Consider the following 21,712-nt stretch of genomic DNA (forward strand, 5'->3'; position numbering starts at 1 on the left):
TTAACAGTACATCTTTGAATGCTGTACAACAGATACCAGATCTGCAGTATATAAGTCAAACAAAACTGGTCCTAAAATTGAGCCTTGTGGAACACCTCTATCAAGTACAGTAGCTTCAATTTATTTATTTTTATTTATTTATTTATTATTATTATTTTTTTTTTTAATGAGAGGAACTTGCTGCAATTAGCAATTTGCTGTTTTCTCTTATGTAGGTAGGATTCGAACCATTTTATGGTATTTACTGAAAAGTACAGTATTTCATTTTCGTTGAGAACATCATGCTGTACAAGGCCGAGTGCTTTTGACAGGTTTAATAAAACTAGTATAACCACATATTTTTCATTTAGTGCATGAAGCATATTGTCTTTAATATCTGACAGAACAGTAGAAGTGCTATGGAATTTACGAAACCCAGATTGTTCGCATGGAAGTATGCCAGAGCTATCAATATATGAAATCATTTGCTGGAACACTAACCTTTCAATTACTTTTGAAACAACTTGCAATATACTTCTTGGCCTAAGGTCAGTAATTGATTTAATACAAGGCTTCTTTGAAAAAAGAAAAAAAAAATTAGAAAGGTAATGTGTGGGAATGGTAAAAAATAAATTCAAAATAAATGCATACTTCACTTCTGATGATACTGTGGCACATTATTCATCTTAACACACTCCATACTTCGAACTGTGGATTTAGTTTGAATTATTGTCATTCCTTTTATCTTCTCACGTGTTTTTACCCATTTCACCTTGGTTAAACTTAAGTAAGCTTAAGATGAGGACCGTGTTCCTCGAAAGTACTATTTAATGGTTGTGATTTTTGTGGTGAATACAAAGCGTTTTATTCTACTAGCTATATTGACTATTATCACCGATCATAACTTGTACTTTTATAGATTGTTTTATACTTACATTCAACAGTTGGTCTCTCTTCCAAATACAGCAACCACTTCCCCAATGGCTTGTTATTAGCTACTTGGAATGGCCAGTCAACGAACACTTCTAATCGACTAACTCTCCAAGGACCTCCATTGAATACCTGGTACGTGTGAAGAACTCTGGATCCTATCTCATCACGGTATTGCATTGCAGACTCGCCGCGAACCACGCCTCCATAAAATACTTGTTCTGGACGGGCGGATCTGAAATTAGAAACACAATCAATGATTTTCTGTTTTGAATCCTTGTTGTAGAGTTTCTTTATAGTGTATAAAACAAATATGAAATATACAAAAGGTAAAACAACATAAGAAGGTTATTGGACGCATAGTCGAAATTACATTGAATTACAGTTCTAACAGACCGCTTACGTTTTCATTGCTGGAAGCATAAAAACTTACAGAGTATACAGTAGCATCCTACTGATTAATTCTGAATACTAATAAATACTATTTGTGGACACTGTGGTAGAGTGCAAGGGTTCTCAACCTTTTTTTGACTGACGACACACTTTACTGAACACCCATGTGACTGCAAAACACTAACTTGATTTCTTATTAATAATAACATAACTTATACTAGTATAAGAGTATAAATTTCTATGACGTAATGAGTCTACGTATTACTAAGTACTGTTGCTATCGCTGGAGGCGCTGACTGGTATAGTCTATCTCAAAATTGATTTTAATTAATTAATTAATGTGTACTGATTTTTAAATTTTAAAATCCTGCGCCACACCTTATGAGAATGCGTGACACAAAAATGTGTCGCGACATACCTGTTAAGAACCACTGGTCTAGTGGTTAGTGTTGGGTCCTGGATCCGCGTGGTCATGGGTTTGATTCCCGCGTGGTGTTTCCCAATTTTCGGCGTCCACCCAGCGTTGTGAGGAAAACTGGGAAGTGACGTGAATAAATGATGTGACTCCCATTAGAAAGCTATAAAAAGCTCCTGATGCGCCTGTTAAGAGACTTGGCGACGCAGCGCGCTGACCACATGTTCGTCACTAGGTTGGGCGTAGTTCAGCCAATCGCTAACAGATGGTGCTGGAGCGACTCAGGCCCACAAAAAGGGCTAAGGGCTGTTACTCAGGCCAACTGGTGGTTTAATACATACTATTTACAGAAGAAGTGACAGAAATCTGGAATTTTATGAATTGAAAATAACTAAGCTTGTAGCTTTGACATATAAGTAAATACGCATTTCTGAAAAAGACAGCAGTCGCTAAACATTGAAATCTTCCAGCTTACCAGTTTAAACACTAACAAAAAGACATATTGAAACTGTCAGTTGGTTTATATTTCTTGGTAGATGTCAGCAGCGAAGCGTTAATATAACGGCTGTAATCGGCGCTTACATTTTCCATTGCAAAAGAAAAATACATGATTTTACTATTTATTATTACAAATTTTTATTTATTATACTTCCGCTATCTTACTCCCGGCCTGACCCAACCCACTTATTTACTCTCGTTGACCTGAAAGGACGTGGAGTTAATGATGTTACAATTTAGTGCACATCCCTGAACTTCCCTAGCTGCACAGCTTTTATTTATTGACCTTGAATTTCTCCACCTCTACAGCTTTTGTTTATTGCCCTGAACTTCCCCAACTGTACAGCATTTGTTTATCGGCCCTGAACTTCCCCCGCTGTACATTTTTTTATTATTATTGGGCCTGAACTTCCTCAGTTTACAGCTTTTGTTTATTGGCCCTGAACTTTCCCAGCTGTACAGCTTTGTTTATTGGCCCTGAACTTCCCCAGCTGTACAGCTTTTGTTTATTGACCCTGAACTTTCCCAGCTGTACAGCTTTGTTTATTGGCCCTGAACTTCCCCAGCTGTACAGCTTTGTTTATTGGCCCTGAACTTCCCCAGCTGTACAGCTTTGTTTATTGGCCCTGAACTTCCCCGCTGTCTCCTGCCTTAGACGGGTAGTGCTACGTGATTAGAGAATGGTTCATAGAGTGGCGCGACTATACCAACACGGCTCTCGGTTTGCGTCTCACAGAACACGTAAAACTTGTTAAGAATATTACCATAGCGAAAAGAACCATCACTGCATGCTTACGCTATACATGCACAATTTGTAATATGTGAAAGATATCAGTTAGAAGTATTACTATGCTAGCTGCGTCTCTCGTCAACAGCGAAGCAACGAGGAAGAAAGTATCATGTCTGCCCTCTCCAGTGTAATCGCTACCTGCTAAAGCTTGCAGCCGTAATATTCTGAATAATCGTGGTTTGTGTTAGGTATGTGCTGTGTTGTTCAAAGAATATATATTTTTTTATAAAATGATGAACGCAATATGTGTATGAGTGATTATAAAATTCATACTTAATATGCACTGCATAATAATTAATTAATTGTTCTTAAATATGTTGTAGTTTCAATGTCAGCAGTCGTTGTATTATGAACTAAGAATGACAGTCAGCTACCATATAATAGAAGAAACAGAGGGATCGTCCTCGCACTGCAATTATGTGCTGGAAAGTATATAAGAGAAAACAACATAATTGAATCCGTTAATGCAAAAAGGGCTTCAGTCAAACGAACTTAGTTTTGAGAAAAATAAAATTTAAAAAAAAATGTAGTTTTGAAATCATAAAATGAAGATTAACCTTTTTTCATGTAGATAGCAGTTACATTAATCGAATATTGTATAGGAAAACCATTATTTGCTCATTGCCATGGTAACATAATTGTTTTCCGCTGTGGATTAAAGCTCCTCTTGCCGAAGCCCTGTATGAATACATTTATTATTATTATTATGCTGCTCTTTTTCAACACAAATCTGTGTTAAGGTATTTTTGCACAGTTAAAAATTTATAGTAGTTATTAAAAACGTAACTCCAAATGGAAAAAATATATGTTTGTTGACTACATTAATTTATTAAACTATGTATTGAATATTATGTTAGGTTTATTCTTCTCACATTGCCACACTAGTGAAATCACACCACGCTCAGATATCTCATTAATCGAGACACGATCTTGTGGTAAATAAGTATTCGAAATTTCGTTATAGAAATATGCGTAAAGCGGGATAAAATCGGTGAATAAAAATTCAGTGTAAGAACACTATTTTCTCTGGCAATCACAATTAGTCACCTTTTATTTCACCTTAATTTCCACTCATTAATCATGACATGAGCTCATGCATGACTATATTAAACAATATTTGAGTTTTTTAAAAATAACACTAAGCATCCTCATTGACTAAAAGTATCATTTAAATAAAAAACATAGGGAACATTAATAGAAAAAATATTTTTAGTGTTCAGAGTTTACTTATGCAAATAACACGTGTGCATTATTTCAATGTTTTCTGGTGTTAAATTTGTTCTTTTGCCGGTAAGTATGGCATTGTAAGAAGAGAGAGCCCTCTGCACATCAACATTCGAAACGGATATGACATTAGTTGGAGACACTTTCCAGCGACTTCTGAATGCTCATCTAACATACCCCGCAACACTCCTTCCACACTATCCACTTCACCAGTAGATACCGTTTGGAGGTCATTTTGTAACTGCATGTAAAGTTCCAAAAGTTCATGGAGGTCTTTTATTTTCTCAAAAATGGGAATTTTCATCATATTGTTAGTAACTGCCAAATAATGGTAATGAATAAATCATAAGAGCGTCGAAAAATTTTCACTTTTGCATAAATTTTGTGGAATATCGACACTTGTTGCAAATTTCGCTAATTCGACAGAACGCGAGCGTTACATGACTTAACAAACAGTGAAAAATTATATATTTTAAGTACACATTTCATACAAAATTGATACATTTCGCGATTTCGCGTGTCACCAAAAACTCCTATCTTACTCATTAACTTTCAATTTTAATTGTATTTCAATATATAAGTTTTGTTAATTTTGTATTTTTCTGGTATTTCAATATACAGTTCTCATTAGTTTCATATCGTACCTATTTCATTTAAATTGATTTTTAAACACCTGTGCACTTGTTGAAAATATTTAGTAGACCTATTTTCTGTTGTTCTTAACAGTATATATAGAAATAAAAATATGCCTATCAGAACAAAATTCAAAATAATATTTAAAAATATTTCCGGTATCAGATTCTAATTATATTTACCTCTTCCGGTTATCTCCGCGACACGCAGGTTAAGAAACTCTGCTTTAGATGATTCAACCTGTACTAAATAATTTTGGGTGGAATCAAAAACAAACAATATGAACCAATAATTTAAATTATATTCCATCAACAATATCAGCACTTACCCTTTAAGTGAAAGATCAGCCCTTTTAACTACAGTGACGCGAAGATTCAGCGGGTCCTGTTTTTCAATTTCCTCCGAAGTAGAGTTCGCAAATAACGTAAATTCCAAGAGTGATTCCAGGTCCTCAACTTCACTTGGATTGAATCTAATTTGTAAAGATTTGGACCCTGATTTAAAAGGATTTCCAAGACTACAAATCAACAGCGTTGTGTTACGTTCATCCGTTTTGCAATGGAATGGTTTTTCTTGATTTTCCTGCAACGAATAGCCAAAAATAATGTGTGTGTCATTTATAAACCTCTCATCAGAGCTTGGAACAACTATTTATTTATTTATAGAGAATACTACAAGGTAAAAATACCCATAGCACTAGGATAAGAATAAAAATGATAATTTGAATGACTAGTTAATCACTGATTCTGTAACTTACAGAATTTACTACTTACAAAAAAATTAGTGAAAGACATATCAATACTTGAATATATCAATACTTGAATCAACCACACGAAGTTTGTTGTAGAAGTCACATATCCTCCAAATAGGTGAGTTTTTCATTATATTGGTTTTCAATGATCTATTGTGAAATAAGCCAGCTTTTGGACGTCTTCTGACGTTGGGAATTTTAAATTTCAAAAGTTCAAATAATTGCGTCACTCGGGTTTTGTTGTTTATAATTTTTTATAGAAGGCAGAGCTAATCGAACTTTTTTTTCTGCTGTTACGGGATACGATGTTCAGTTGTTTCATTAAAGATTGATATGTTTCAAATTTACGATATATGCCTGCTTCCTTGAAGACTAAGTACCTTGCGAATTTTGATTGTATAATTTCTATTTTGCGGCTATATTTTTTGCTTGCAGGAATCCATATTTCGGTAGCGTATTCAAGTTGCAAGTCGATTCAAGTCGATTTAACGATTGCATTATGTATTGTTTTTAATGTGCCTTGTTTCTTGAAATCCCTTCCAGTTCTTATTGTATACCCCAGGTTTCTATCAGCTTCGCTCACAATCTTTTTGTAAGGTGGTTGGAAAATGTTAGTTTGGAGTCAAAAGTGACCCCGAGGTCCTTAAACTCTTCGATTCTTTTAACATTGACATTGCCAATGCAATAGTTATATTTTAGAGATGTGTTCTTACGCGAGTATAACATTATAAAACATTTATTTACATTGAGGTTCAGATTATTGAGTTGATAAATAGAATGGATAGAAAAAGAGATACTGCTAAAGTCCTTTTTTTCCCTAATGATCAACTTTCCTAAAAGGAACCTGGGACCTTGGATCTCGAAAGCCCATCTAGGCGCTTGTCTTCAGATTCAATAAAAATTTCAACATGCACACGATCTTTTCTCGTCAATTCTAAGTCCAGTCTCCAGTAATATGGGATGTTATCCGTAGTAGATTGTGCTATTGAAAACCTAAAAAGCGCCTAAATAGAAAGATTGCATTTTTGAGGAGACATCTATCATCACTTTACTTTATCTGTAACATTTTAATCATACGTGAGATCGAAAGAGAACTGTTCTGATATACAGAAAAGTTGCTGATATACTTTTCTTAATAGCTCACTTTGATAAAACGTTATGGCCATAAATGCCTCGCATTTTGCTATGCAATTTCTCGTTTCTATGGCATTTCTATGATTTTGTGTAGCAAACTGCAACGTGACACTGTTTAAGAGAACGCTGATATGTATATCAAACAAATCAACAAATAACAGCCGTGTAATCTAAAGATATATGTGATTTTCTATTTATTAAGTATGGACACATGCACTATTTTTTCAATATATATTTAAACATTTATTTTTATTTATATATTTATTTGTTTACTTTTTAATTTCTCAACCCCATGTTTGTTAGAGCGTACGTTGAAGAACAAACGTAATGTAGGCGGAGCGTTTTCTTTCTTCTTTTTCTATTAATTTATTTATATTATATTAAGTTTTCTCCACAGAACAGTTTACTGTTTCTTTTATTGTCTGTGTTTCAGGATGGAAAAGTTGGCAAATGGCGACAGATGAAGGTGAGAATGTTTGTGCTGAGTGAAAAGTTCTCAAGATATTTCCATTAATTTACAATGTCACAAATATACTTAATATCTATCTACAATCTAAAACTAATTTCTTACAAGTGATTACTATGGCTTCTGGAATATTCAGAATCTATCAAATGTACTACAAATATCATTACTAATAAAACAATTTAACATAAAACAATGTAAACCACTCAATATTGTAATTTACTATTATTTCAATTTAATTAATGTAATCATATCAATGTTTTAAACATTAAATCATAATATCAAATCATAATTATAAAAAAACACATTACATATGGCACTTAGAAACACTAAACATCAACTTAAGAACCTTATACCTTAAGACCTTTAGCGTCCCTTTTCAGAACTGAGGATATGTGAGACGCGGAATTAAGGCGCCGAGCCGACTGACACATTTCAAACTTGAATATTGCGTAGGCGTAATAACGTATATTGGTTGTTGGGGTGGGAACCGAAACAAGAAAGAAGGCCACGTTATATGGTCAATCACAATGGAGCATTAGAGCACAGGATATCGCGTTATCTCAGTTCGTAGTTATTACGAAACAAAGTCTGTGCTAGAAGTGCAAAACTTTAATGTCGGTCGACATGGTAAGGGTCTGTTATAGAGTATATATTGACTTAGGTGAAGAAGTTTGAAGAAACTGGTAGTGTGTTCAATGTGAAACATGAAGCTCGTAGAACAGTGCGAACTCCTCAGAATGTGGAGAAACCAACATTAAAGTTTCATGAAAAAAAAAAAAATTGCATTTCTGGCACAGATGTAGTTTCGAAATAACTTTGAACTGAGGTAACATGATGTTCTGTGCCCCAAAGCTCTATAGCCTCTGACCATATACTGTGGTGTTCTTTCCTCTTTCGGTTCCCACTCCGTCAACCAATATAAATTATTACGCCTGCGCAGTGGCGTATTTAGGGGGGTGGCTCCCGGGCTTAAGCCCCCTCCCCCCGAAATCTTACTTACTATAGTAAAATATATGAAATATCTTGCAGAATTTTCACATTTTCAGGCAAAGCCCCCATCCCGAAACAAAATCGTAAATACGCCACTGTGTCTGCGCAATATTCAAGTTTGAAATATGTCAGTCGCCTCGACGCCACCCTGTATGGAATGAAATGCAAATTACTGTAATGAGTTCAAATTTTAATGCTCTTGTACCGGGAATCGATTCTGGCACAATGTCCATTAAAGGCGAAGTCTATAGCCGCTAAACCAGCGGGAAGTGCAAATATAAACGATAAAGGCGACATGGACTAAAGTCAACACACTGTACTGGTGTAAATAAATAGTTATTTTACTGGCAATGGTATTACACTAGCTTTTTGGCCACAGTTCTAAGTTTGGGCTATAAAACTGAAATGAAAAGTATAGTAAAGATACCTAGCAGTCTTGTTACGTATAATTTAAAAAAAAATCATAAGAATAAAGATAATGAGAAGTGTTCTCATGTTTACATTTTCAATCTCTTCATAATAAATAGGTTTTTTTATGGTCCTATTCTTTTTCTGCGAAATAATATAAAAAATCTCATACAGTAAACGATCTATGTTTACACTAATGTTCTTTAATATCAACAGTATTTAAATAAGTTCCAACGTAGCTATTATTATTATTTATTATTATTATTATTAATATTATTATTATTATTATTATTATTATTATTATTATTATTATTATTATTATTATTATTATTTTGACCATGAGTTTGCTCAACTGCTTTAAGAAATGAACTTACGCATCTCTGATTTGTACGAAATATTCTGACAAAACATCCGATTTATGCTCTCAGAAGTAGTAGATACTCTCATAAATCATTAACTGACGAGCCTGCCTTACTAAAAATAATACAAAATTTACCATTTTCCATTTGTTTGTTTATTCATAAGTGAAAGGAGATAATGAAATGCAACTTACCAGAATCATAGATAATGTTATTCTACAACAGAAAATATGAACCTGAAGAATTTTCAGTGCTCCCATCCATAGAAATTACAGTGTTGCCAGAATAACAATTCCCCAAAATCTAAGTTAAGGCAGCGACTAGAGGAAAGAACTCAACTGCATTTGATTACGTATCATGCTGTTTTGGTATCCTGTGAACTGCTCTTTTAAATAACATTATTATTTAATTTTAATAACTATATGTCAAAACTATTTTATTTATTACAAACTAAATACAACTATTATTTAAAAAGTAGTTCACATGAAACCAAAACAGCATGATACGTAATCAAATGCAGTTGAGTTCTTTCCTCTAGTTGCTGCCTTAACTTAGATTTTGGGGGAATTGTTATTCTGGTAACACTGTAATTTCTATGGATGGCAACACTGAAAATTCTTCAGGTTCATTCTTGCCGTTGTAGAATAACATCATCTATGATTGTGGTAAGTTGCTTTTCATTATATCCTTTCACTTATGAGTAAACAAGCAAAAGAAAAATGATAAATTTTGTATTATTTTTAGTATGTCAGGCTCTGAAAGGAAAGAACCATCAAAGAATCCAGAGGATAAAAGAAAAAAGTAATTAAGGTACAAGATATTAGATCCTGCTAACGGAAATGCCTCTGCACGTAGTTTTCAATTTATTAAAGACGTAGTAGTCCCTGTATTTCGGAATAATAATAATAATAATATCTATACCATGTAACAGCCTGAATTAATGTAGATAATTACCATAAGCTCTGCTGCGTTGATGAAATTGACACTCTCGGGGGCAAGAATAAATAACTGAGCTTCGTATGCTGATTCATTAAAATTGGAGACAGTAACCTCCAATATAATTTCATTCACTTCTCCAAGCAACAGTTCCCATGTGTTATCAGCCCCTGAAAAAAACGACACAAACGTTAAATATTTTCTACAATTACAGTACAGAGCAACACAAAAACAAGCTAGACTTATTTATTTATTTATTTAACAAATTTCAAATACAACAGTTTGCGAGGCCAATACATTCTGGCCTTATTTAATGATTAATAATTAAGAGGAATGAGAGCGGAATTCGACTAGGGCCTGTATTTTAAGGTACTGTTCCGCAATTGCCTGGTGAAACTACGGAAAATTCCTGAAGAAATTACTAGAACCTCCCAATTAAGAATTAAGGGCGCCTTCTCCACTCACCTTCAAAATTAAACTACTTCTTTTGGATTTTTAATTAGGAACCACTGTATATATATATATATATATATATATATATATATATATATATATATATATAATTTAATAACTCTTGAACCACGAGACCGATGTCGATCAAATTTGCCACATAGATGAGGTTCCGGCCTGGGATGCTTCTTGTCATTTCACTTTCACGGTGCAACTTAGGGATGGTCGAAAATGACCGATATTATTGATATTGTCGAATCCATAGTTTTCGGGGTCGCTGAGATGAACAGTGACATTTCCGATTCGTCCTGTTCGGTGTGAATAATCAGTCGCAGGTATCTGATTCGTTATCCATGACAAGGCACACGCTCACCAGGAAGTACTTGTTCAGGAATATTTGGCTAAAAAACAAGTGTGTGTGCTACAGCACCCTCCCCCTATTCTCTAGATATGTCCCTCTGCGACTAATTTCTGTACCCTAAACTGGAGTTACCATTAAAAGGACGACTTTTAGACGTTGAAGACATCGAAGCTCCTGGTGATAACGGCATTACGGAACATGCCACAAATTGAGTTGCAGAGGTCATTCTACCCCTTGCATGATCGTGCAACTCACTGTATTACGCATGAGGAATGTACTTTGAATAATAAATAGGTATTATTACATTATCTTTGTTTCTTTGGTCATAATAAAATCAGTCTGATTATTTAATTGTCGGACGGTGTATAATTCGCTTAAATTCGAGTCTGTGCCGTCTAGCGGTTACTGTACCACTGTTTCCTATTGGCACTAAACAATATTAATACAAATAGAATTAAAATAAGGTTTATTTACCTGAAGGTAATCTAAGTCCTGCTTCAACAAATAAATTACTTTCACAGATATCGTTGGCTCCACAATCCTTTTGAAACGTAGCTTCAAATATTTTAGCTGCCTTTTGCTGGTTAAGTATAGGATATTCATCTATGTTTGGAAGGGGAGTACCAGGTCTTGTAGGCTTTGGTTTCATTTGATCCAGTTCGTAGGTGAGTTTAAACATAATAGGTTTTTGTATATCCTTTGTATTATTCTAAGGTAAAAAGAAAGAAAAACAAATGTTAATTAAATACACTATTCAAAATCGAATACCTAAAACTATAGAAACATGAAGTTTACAGATGCAAGATAATTTATTTATTCACTAAGTTTCATACACCACGAGACCAACTGGCTGAAACTGAACATCATAAAGATAAAAATCAAAGAAAGAAAAGAAAAAAAAAAAGAATAACGAAACAAATTCAAAACAAGAAGGTTCACTTCTCAATATACAACATTCTCGTTAGTTGAGTTTTAAAGTTTCGTTCAGAAGTAAAAATGTTAACACCTATTAAAACAGTATTGTAATCGTGCGCTAGTCTGTAAAACAAGGGACGATTAACAACTGATAACCTAGGTCTCTCGTAAGCTAGTAAATTAAGGGAGCGAGTCCACTGCGGTGGAACCCTAAAGTTAATTTGCAACAGTAAGAACTCAGAATCAATTTTACCATTGATAATCTTATATAGATAAAGTAAATCAGCAGCGCGGCATAGTTTGTCAGGGGAACATAGTTTCATTAAAAAACATTAATTTCTGTCTCGGGTGATCACTAACTCAGGAATTCTAAATCTAACTATGGCAAGAAAGAAGTTTAGAACCGTGTCAATGCGAGATAGATTGATAGGTACTGACATATTCCATACAGGTGAATAATATTCAATGCTCACGGAGATGACAGCCGTATAAAACATCGAAAGGGCAGGGAGGCCTGGTATTTCAGGAAATCTAAAAAGTAGAGCAAGTAGTTTCATAGCTCTCGATGAGGTCGATATGATGTGATCCGCAAAGAAGAGTTTTTCACCAAAGATAACATCTAGAACTTTTTGACACGAAACAGGTTTGATAGGTACATTTTTACATTATATACCTGACAAAGTACATTCCTTTTTAAAGAGATAAAGAGGCTAAAATATTTGTTGGGGTTTAAAGAAAGATTCCAATTAGAGCACCAGTTACTTCATATATCTATGTCAGCTTGCAGTGAAGAAGCATCATCTTCAGAGTTAATGACTCTAAAAAGCTTACAGTCATCAGTGAAGAGCAAAATATTACATGAAGAGGTTGAAAAGATGCTAGGTAAGTCGTCCATATACAGTAAAAACAAGAGTGGAACAGCACACTGTCCTAAGACACTCTGGATAAGACAGGACTATACAGAGACAGGGATCCAGGAAGAGGAACGCGTTATTCTCTCCCTCAGAGATAGCAATCTATGAAAGAGAGAATCTTGCCATGAATGCTATATCTATTAGAGAGTTTATAAAGAAGGAACTTGATGTTTATGGTATCAAAGACCTTAGATACGTCAAAGTCAGTGAATAATATCCTGTATCGAACAAAGAAGAAAGGTTGTTATTATGTAATAAGTGCATCCTTTATATTAATTAACGTTACTTCATACTAGGAGTCCGTTCATTTGTACTTATTTCTCGTGGTACACTAAGGATACTATTGTATACCATTGATTGATTACCAGCAAACAGTCTCTCAAGTTGAAGATCGCTTAAAGAAGGATCAGGGAGGGCTAACTCTTACCGAAGTTAGGAGGTGTAACGATACGAAAGCAGGTAGCAGTGACTTTCACAATTGGGTAAGACAAAAACTTATGAAAATGAGCAAGATAAAGACCATTTCTTCCTCAAAATTAACTACGCACTGTGGCATCATTAGCAACATGTTATAAAACATTAATAGTGCCCAAAATCGAATACTAGTCTCCCATATGGGCCCTGGCAGCACCTATACACCTCTCTAGGCTAGACTTCAAAGTGTTATATTTTCAAATAGCACTAGAGGTCCACACTTTAGCATACGATTGCTGACATCAAAACGTTTCTAAACACGGGGAAGATTTTGCTTCGTTTTCGAAAGACAAGGCATCCAAGTGTGAAGTCAATTAACGGCTTACAATAGTAAGCAACGGTTTATAGATCGCAACTATTGGATGTTTCCAAAGATAAGTAATTGAGAAAGACATTCGATGGAGGCCACAGCGTTCGTTTATACCACACCTAAATTTCGGAAGACAATGCCCCAGTTTAGGAACGTTCTGATGTCAGCAATCATATGCTAAAGTGTGGATATTTAGTGTTATTTGAAAATATAATACTTTGTACGAGGTTGGCAACACTGACAACCCAATAATCTCAAATGTTAATTAGTTTCATTCTCTAGGTTAGTGTAAACTTATTTGCACAAGCATAATTCCACTTGATTGTATTATTTCTGTAATATTGAACATGTCCATTCACTTTCCCATAGTGAACCATTGGAGGGACTCGACATTTGGGCACCTTGTATCTTGGAAACGAAGCAGCATCGGACCCATGTTTAGAGGAATATTTTTACTTATTTGGATGTCCGCAATCACCTCCTCACTTTTGGTCATGTATTTATATTACACCCTATATAACAGAAAGCAATTCATTTGATATACGTATTTCAGAATTCTTTGTTTTAACTTCGCTTCACAAATACATAAAACAATTCAGTGATCGAACTACCATTTATGCAGAGAAAAAAGACCGCAATATGTAAAGCAAACTTTCGTACAAGCTTTGAAAGATGAATGCACTGTACCACACTTACTAAAATGAAGTTCTCGAGTGCTATTTCAGTGCATGGACCAAGTAAAATCCATGTTGTGGAAGAAATACGAACAGTGAAAAATATAAGAGCATCAGAAATTGTGTTGTGCCAGAAATTAAGAGTGGTTACCACCTGGCGATGAAATAATTATACAAGAAGGCGCACTTTTTATCATCGATCAAAAACTGAGAATCACGTACTTGTGTAGAGAAGAATTTCTGCGGTCAACAACAGAGCAACAGCGCAAACATAAACACTAGCAGCCGGGAAATGGCCTAGACACGAACTACAAGTCTATTGTATATTGTCCTTGTATATTGAGTCACTGTATCACGAGATGAAGCTAAAATCAAAGCTAAGTGGTCTACAACAAAAACCTATTTAATAGAACACATTCTTATCATTTAGACAGATGACGCTGGATTTTCAAATTTACACAAAACACTGATTGAAAGTATGCCAAAATATTTTAAGCCATACTTGTAAACACGGAATGAGTTATATCAAGTACCAATGTATAATACAGTATCAATATCAGGTCTTATATGAACTTAGATTTAGAGAAATAAACATTTTTTTTTTAAAGTATGTTTCAATTGCCCATTTAATTAACAATTTGTCCATATCTGTATTTGGCCACGTGTGTCAATATTGTTTCTTGGCACCTGCTCTAGTTTGAGGTTGCTTAATAAAACTTCTTATGAGTTACCAGAAGTGCTGTAACTCACACTCACAAATTCAGACTTTTTTCCTTTCTTTTAATAAATTTTCATAGGGTAAAGTCCAGGTAAACTGGAAACCTATACTTAAAAACGAACTTCGATACGTTTTATAGAAGTAAAATCTGTTTTCTAGTTCCTTCCTTTTAAAATATTGTAAACATACACTGCTCCACAAAACTTAAGCAACCCGAGAGAACGTGGTATAAGTGACGTGTGGGGCTCATTCAACACTGGTTAGTGGCATGCACATTCACAGAGACACACAGGCAAGTCGAGCACCCACTCTATCGCATAAGCAGCATCGTTGCAAGCGCGGTGAACAACTTATGCCATGAGCCGTACACCACAGCCCAGTAGTGTCCGAGGCTCCAAGCATTGAGTTAGTGGTTCTTGTGTGGGGTACACACCTTGCAATGGCTGGTAGACGACATTTGAGTGACTTTGACCGCGGGCAAACAATTGGGAGGTGGAATTCGGCCGATCGCAAGTGGAAGTGGCGCAGGAATTCAACGTGAACAAACGTGTTTTGTCGAGGCTGTGCAATCGCTTTGAAAATGGAGGTGAAGTCAGTAGACGTCATGGAGAAGGCCGTCCGAAGAAGATGTCGGCCGTCGAGGACCGATTTCTCACAATTTCTGTCAAACGTAACCGTCAAGCTTCATGCTCTCACCTGGCCAATGAGTTGTTTCACGCTACAGGACAACGCGTGAGTCGTGAAACTGTTCGTCGGCGACTCAATAGAGCAGGACTGTATGCAAAAAGGCCTGCGCTGTGTGTGCCATGAAACTGGAGCACAAACGTGCGCGTTACACATGGTGTCAGGAACATGTTGTATGGGGGGAACACCAGTGGGCGCGTGTCATGTTCTCCAATGAGTCGAGATTCAGCCTGTCGTCAGATTCTGATCGGACTTTAGTGTGGAGAGAGCCAGGAGCACGCTATCATCCAAACTTCATTGCTAAACGGCCCTCCTATGGCGGTGGTTTCATTATGGTGTGAGGTGGAATTATGCTGGACGGGAAAACGGACCTCCATATTGTGCAACATGGCACTTTGACAGCACAACGGTACCTGGATGAAATTCTCAATACACATGTGTGCAATTTCAGCGGAGCATTTGGCCCAGACTTCCTGTTCATGGATGACAATGCCCACCCACACCGTGCACATCGTGTGTCCGAGTATCTGGAGAGCGAAGGCATTACGCGTATTTCATGGTCTGCATATTTGCCGGACTTGAATCTCATCGAGCATGTGTGGGATGCTCTTGGGAGGCAAATAGCGCAGCGCAGTTCACCAGCACACACTCTCCCTGACCTGCAAACATCTCTCCTCGAGGAGTGGCGCCATCTGCCGCAAGACTTGATCAACACTCTGATTTGCAGCATGGAGGCCAGATGTCGTGCCTGTATAGCTGTTCGTGGTGGTTACATGCCATATTGACTGCCTGTGCCCTCGCACAACCCAGCGTCACCTGTTGAGGGATCGTAGTGCTGCACTTTTTGGTCACCCTGTACATCCTAACTGTATTGTTCGTCTTCACTTGTGTTGCATTGTGCATCTGGACCGTCTGCTTGTTCATTATACTTGGTGCAGTGATCGTGTCGTTTTATTTTCTGCCACTTTCTTCGAGTTGCTTAAGTTTTGTGGAGCAGTGTATATTTACCTACAGAACTTTGTGATAGTTGGAAAAATATACTATATAGAGAAATAGGTACGTTGTCGAAATCGTTCCATATGATCAAAATAGTGAATCACGTAAAAAGGAAACTTGATAAACTTGTCGAATACAAATATACAACTTTTCTCACGACTTTTCTGCAGGGTTGGCTGGTTTAAACCAAGGTGGTTTAAGCCATGGTTTAAACCAAAAAACGAAAAATGTTCGTAAAAATGTAAGTACCGGTATTCGTAAAATCTTAATGAACACACATTTGTGAGTTATCACGTTTCACTCCCGTATATTATTCGTATTATATTCACACCTAAATTCCCCATTCATTACTCAAAGAGATTATGCTACAAAAGCAACTTTTGTTTTTTTATATAAGGCGCCTTCCATTTCAATTCAGGCAGAGCATGTACCATCACCATCTCAGATATTGTTGAAACTTTTTTTATAGCAACTAGACATGTTTTTAAGAGACCCATATTTTTTTGTTTTGTCGAAAAAAATTTTCCCGCCAAGTAATGGGCCATCAAAGACGGGGAGTACAATTTATGAATTGTAGAAGACATGGAAAATGGTCAATTTCGAAGCCTCACCATTCGGCTATGGAGACAGGTAAAGTTATAATTCTTGTTGTGGTATGTACATAGGGATATAAATAAACTATATTTTATTATAGTTTGGTTTGCGCATGCGTATCTTTTTGTACATAAATTAACAAATGAACGTCAATTTATCTGAAAAGTCGAAGTTTGCGAATTTTTTTCGAGCACTTCCGGTTCGAATTTTAAAATTCTGTTTTCACGGTTGGTAAGACCTAGTTACCCGCTTTCCGAAAAAAATTTTGTATCGCTTCTGTGGTCAACCGTTTTGTCGCAAAAAATTCGAGAAATTGTAAAATTTTCAAAAATCGCCATTTTTGGGCGCCATTTTCTCGAAAACACCATTTTTTAAAATTCTGAAATTTTGTCAGATGGTTCAACTTTACCTGAATAATAAACACACCAAATACCATTCTCGACCAATGCTTCATGGATTAACTGCAGCCTTTTAAAGTTAGCGAAGTTTCGCTAATTTTGATGTCACAGTTAGCAACACTGGGAACAATAAAAGTGCAATGATTTGATGATGTTTGTGGTTCATATTCATTAAATGAAGAATAAAAGGTTTTCTTGGCTGTTTTTTTTATTTTGATTAAAAAGGCTCTCTGAAATAGTAAAATGAGCCCCCCCCCCCCTACTCCTCCGTTTTCTTAAACTGAAGTAATCTGAGGTGGAAATTACGATTACGAAACACACAAATTTTAAGTTTACTTGAAATGACCATCCAATGAATTCTGATGATCTATAAAAGACCTAAACTATTATCTCAGTATGATTTGGAATGCTGCAGATAAAGTCTCAATTAAGTGCAATGTCATTACAGTGATCGAAAAATGACAAAAAGTTAAAAAAAAAATCGAAACGTTTTCTTACGCGTTCCAAAGAAATTTACTGACTTTTTAAAGAGAACAATCCCAGCATAAAAATGGGTCACTCGGAATTTTATAGTATTCGACTAAAGTGTGTCAGTCCGCAACCTGAGAGGGAAGTGTGTGTGTGTGTGTGTATTGTGCAAATTTTAAGTTAGCTGCTACTGCGTTGCTACAAATCAAAGGTGCAACCTGTATTGAAGCTGTCATGAGTGACCTATTTCCTTTAGTAGTATGATCCGTAGAAAATGACAGCTGTCTTCTTCAAGAATGTGGTGAATGTCCTGGAGTGGAAGAAATAAGTGTGGTGTCTTTAATTATTGATCCTGATGAAAATGAAAGTGGTTACGTATGCCATATGGGAGAATAATGATCTCGTTACAAAAAAAAAAAAAAAAAAAAAACTGTGCCACTTTCTGTTTTCGTATCGTACATTGCCGGTTTAACTGTAAAAATTGTAATTCATGACTACATCAAGAAAATCCAAAGAGAATCAATTGCTACCGAAAACCACCGTATAAAATTTCAAGATACAAATTCCATTTTACTTCATGTGGACTTCGTTGAAAACTGGACTGTTATTCTGCAAAGTGAAATTCAGAGTTATCACCGAAATATGAAACAATTGACAATTTTGTTGTAATAAACGACGATAAAACACACGATTCGGCTCATGTACTCATAGTCATAGACAAGATTCTAAACATAATACTCGAAGAAAAGCGAAAATATATTTTATAGAAAAAGGTTTGAATACGTGAAAATAGGTGTCTACAATTTCCCAAACCGTGTCAGTGATTTCTGATGGTGCTGCATCCCACTTTAAAAATTGCTTTCAGATGTTCGAGATGCAGACAGGTCCGATAAAGCAGTGTTTTTGCAGTGAAACCGGCCATGCAAGGGTCTCTGTGACGGTAGTGGGGAAGGAGGGGGGGGGGGCAAAGAATGTGGCAACGCGCCATAGCCTTAGGCTAAAACAGATACACAGTATTAAAGCCGCAGAAAAAAAAATGAAATGAAATCTTTAAGTTTTACGTTCCACTGTTATGCCGGTTAGGCTAAAGGAGACGGTGATTATGAGAAATGAATGAAATGGTGGAATGCAGAACGGCACGAGCTGGGATTGAACCAGGGACCCCAAGCACCGGAAGTGAACGCTCTACCACTGAGCCACCGCGTCCCCACTAAAACCGCAGGAGAATTCGTGAGTATAGTGCAAGTACAAACTCCGGGTATTACTCTCGTTTTGTTAACTGGAACTGAATTCGACGACTTCCGGAAGAAAAAAGGGAAAGTATGCGACCGGTAACGGGTATTCAACGAAGTTATCTTTGGCTTTCGGAAAATTGCGATGTTTTCATGGCAGTAACGGGTCACCATGAACTAACTTCATACTTCCCCCAAAATCGAATTTTTGCAATTCAAAGTGTAGATTTAAGAAATCTGCAAAAAGGAACTTTTGTTATACATATATGTATGATAACCAGTGGTGCGTAGCAGAAATGTTATGAATAAATCATGAATTACGTGAAGTTTAAGTGCTGTTTATGCTTCCACATGAACCTTCAGCAGGGTACAGGTTTCCAGAAGAGCATAAGAGAAGTGAAAATAAGTGTTTTGTGACTATCGACAATGTGTTACGCATGAGCGGATCCAGGACAGACTTCTGGGAGGGGGGGGATTGTAATACTGCTACTTAGAGCTACTTTTAAGAGCTCCAAACTCTGGGATGGGTTTTATTTATATATAAATAAGAAAGTTTCTTCTTCCGGGGGGGGCGGCAATCGTCCCCCTAGATCCACTCCTGGATGAGTTATGAATGAACCAACATCTATCGGAGCATCTGCACGGTTACATGCTATTAGCAAAGAAGACAACAACCAAGCAAATGATTGGTCCATGTAAAAAAAAAAAAAAAAAAAATTCAGTGAAATTTTGTTTCCGAAGACCATTTTAAGTAAGTGAACTTGAAATTTGTGTGTTTCGTAATCGTAATTTCCACCTCAGATTACTTCAGTTTAAGAAAACGGAGGAGTAGAGGGAGGCTCATTTTACTATTTCAGAGAGCCTTTTTAATCAAAATAAAAAAAAAAAACAGCCAAGAAAACCTTTTATTCTTCATTTAATGAATATGAACCACAAACATCATCAAATCATTGCACTTTCATTGTTCCCAGTGTTGCTAACTGTGACATCAAAATTAGCGAAATTTCGCTAACTTTAAAAGGCTGCAGTTAATCCATGAAGCATTGGTCGAGAATGGTATTTGGTGTGTTTATTATTCATGTAAAGTTGAACCATCTGACAAAATTTCAGAATTTTAAAAAATGGTGTTTTCGAGAAAATTGAGCCCCAAAATGGCGATTTTTGAAAATTTTACAATTTCTCGAATTTTTTGCGACAAAACGGTTGACCACAGAAGCGATACAAAATTTTTTTCGGAAAGCGGGTAACTAGGTCTTACCAACCGTGAAAACAGAATTTTAAAATTCGAACCGGAAGTGCTCGAAAAAAATTCGCAAACTTCGACTTTTCAGATAAATTGACGTTCATTTGTTTATTTTTGTACAAAAAGATACGCATGCGCAAACCAAACTATAATAAAATATAATTTATTTATATCCCTATGTACATACCACAACAAGAATTATAACTCTACCTGTCTCCATAGCCGAATGGTGAGGCTCCGAAATTGACCATTTTCCATGTCTTCTACAATTCATAAATTGTACTCCCCGTCTTTGATGGCCCATTACTTGGCGGGAAAATTTTTTTCGACAAAACAAAAAAATATGGGTCTCTTAAAAACATGTCTAGTTGCTATAAAAAAAGTTTCAACAATATCTGAGATGGTGATGGTACAATTTTATATTTTTTTGCCTGAGTTGAAATGGAAGGCACCATAAGTTTATGATTTTTTGTGATTTTTTTATAGTTTGTATTATTGTTATGCAACTGCAATCAAAGGAAAATAATAAATATTGTTCCGTTTTAATAACGTTTACTATTGAAAAATATATCGAAATGTCGTACTTTTTTTTGGGGGGGGGGGTCATACAAAACCCCACGAGAGGCATTTAGTGAAATCAGAAGTATCTTTGGTATCTATTTATGTATAAATGAATCAGAGCCAAAGTGGACTCAAATAATTCGTGTCTTTATTCACTTTTCTTACTGGTATGCAAATTAAGTCGTATTTCTTTAACTTGGACTAATAAAAGTCGTAGTGAACTAACTTGGACTAAATTAGTTCTTCTCTATTTTACAGTACTTTGAAATTGTCCATATGTAATTCTGTATAATGGTTTCACTTGTGCAACTGTTTATCTTTTTGTCCCTCTGAAATGACTCTTGACAATTATATTAACAAATATGTAAAGATCAGTACAAAGTATTTTTATCAGGAGTCCTTCTTGAATGAGTCGGCAGACGTATCGCATTTGTTGCCAGTTAGTCCCGGTTTCGTGTTCAAATGGAGAACAATTTCTCTCGGATGTAAGTCGAGAAGAGATTTGGATTCCGCTTTAAGCTTATGTGATCCCTTCCAGCATAACCTGGTTGTTGCATAATATTTCTGTTTATATGTGATATAAATACATAGACCAAATTATTTAAACAAAAAAAATCTGATTTAAACAAAACAAAAAACACTGTTTTGCTTTTTCCAATAAAAACCATGTTTTTTTTCCCAACCCTGCTTTTCTGTTATACAATGAAATCTCTGAATTTAACGTCCCACGTTATGCCCTTTAGGCTAAGGGAGACTATGATTAAAGCAAGTGATCGTGACGGAGACATATAGCCTCGTTGCTGACATCCCCATT

General features: G+C 35.8%; 1 protein-coding gene across 3 annotated transcripts in view; it reads right to left on the reverse strand.

The window, feature by feature from the left end:
- mew (multiple edematous wings) overlaps window positions 1–21,712 on the reverse strand; it is a 534,082-nt gene that overhangs the window by 22,258 nt on the left and 490,112 nt on the right. For all 3 annotated transcript variants that reach the window (XM_081740321.1, XM_081740322.1, XM_081740323.1), the window contains 4 exons: window positions 11,192–11,426; window positions 9,925–10,076; window positions 5,191–5,444; window positions 915–1,144 (listed from right to left, as the gene is read on the reverse strand). In XM_081740321.1, coding sequence (XP_081596447.1) covers window positions 915–1,144; window positions 5,191–5,444; window positions 9,925–10,076; window positions 11,192–11,426 — 871 coding nt within the window. The remainder of the gene's footprint in view (window positions 1–914; window positions 1,145–5,190; window positions 5,445–9,924; window positions 10,077–11,191; window positions 11,427–21,712) is intronic.

This window comes from Thermobia domestica, chromosome 15 (assembly GCF_964235325.1).
Source record: "Thermobia domestica chromosome 15, izTheDome1.hap1.1, whole genome shotgun sequence".
NCBI lineage: Eukaryota > Metazoa > Arthropoda > Insecta > Zygentoma > Lepismatidae > Thermobia > Thermobia domestica.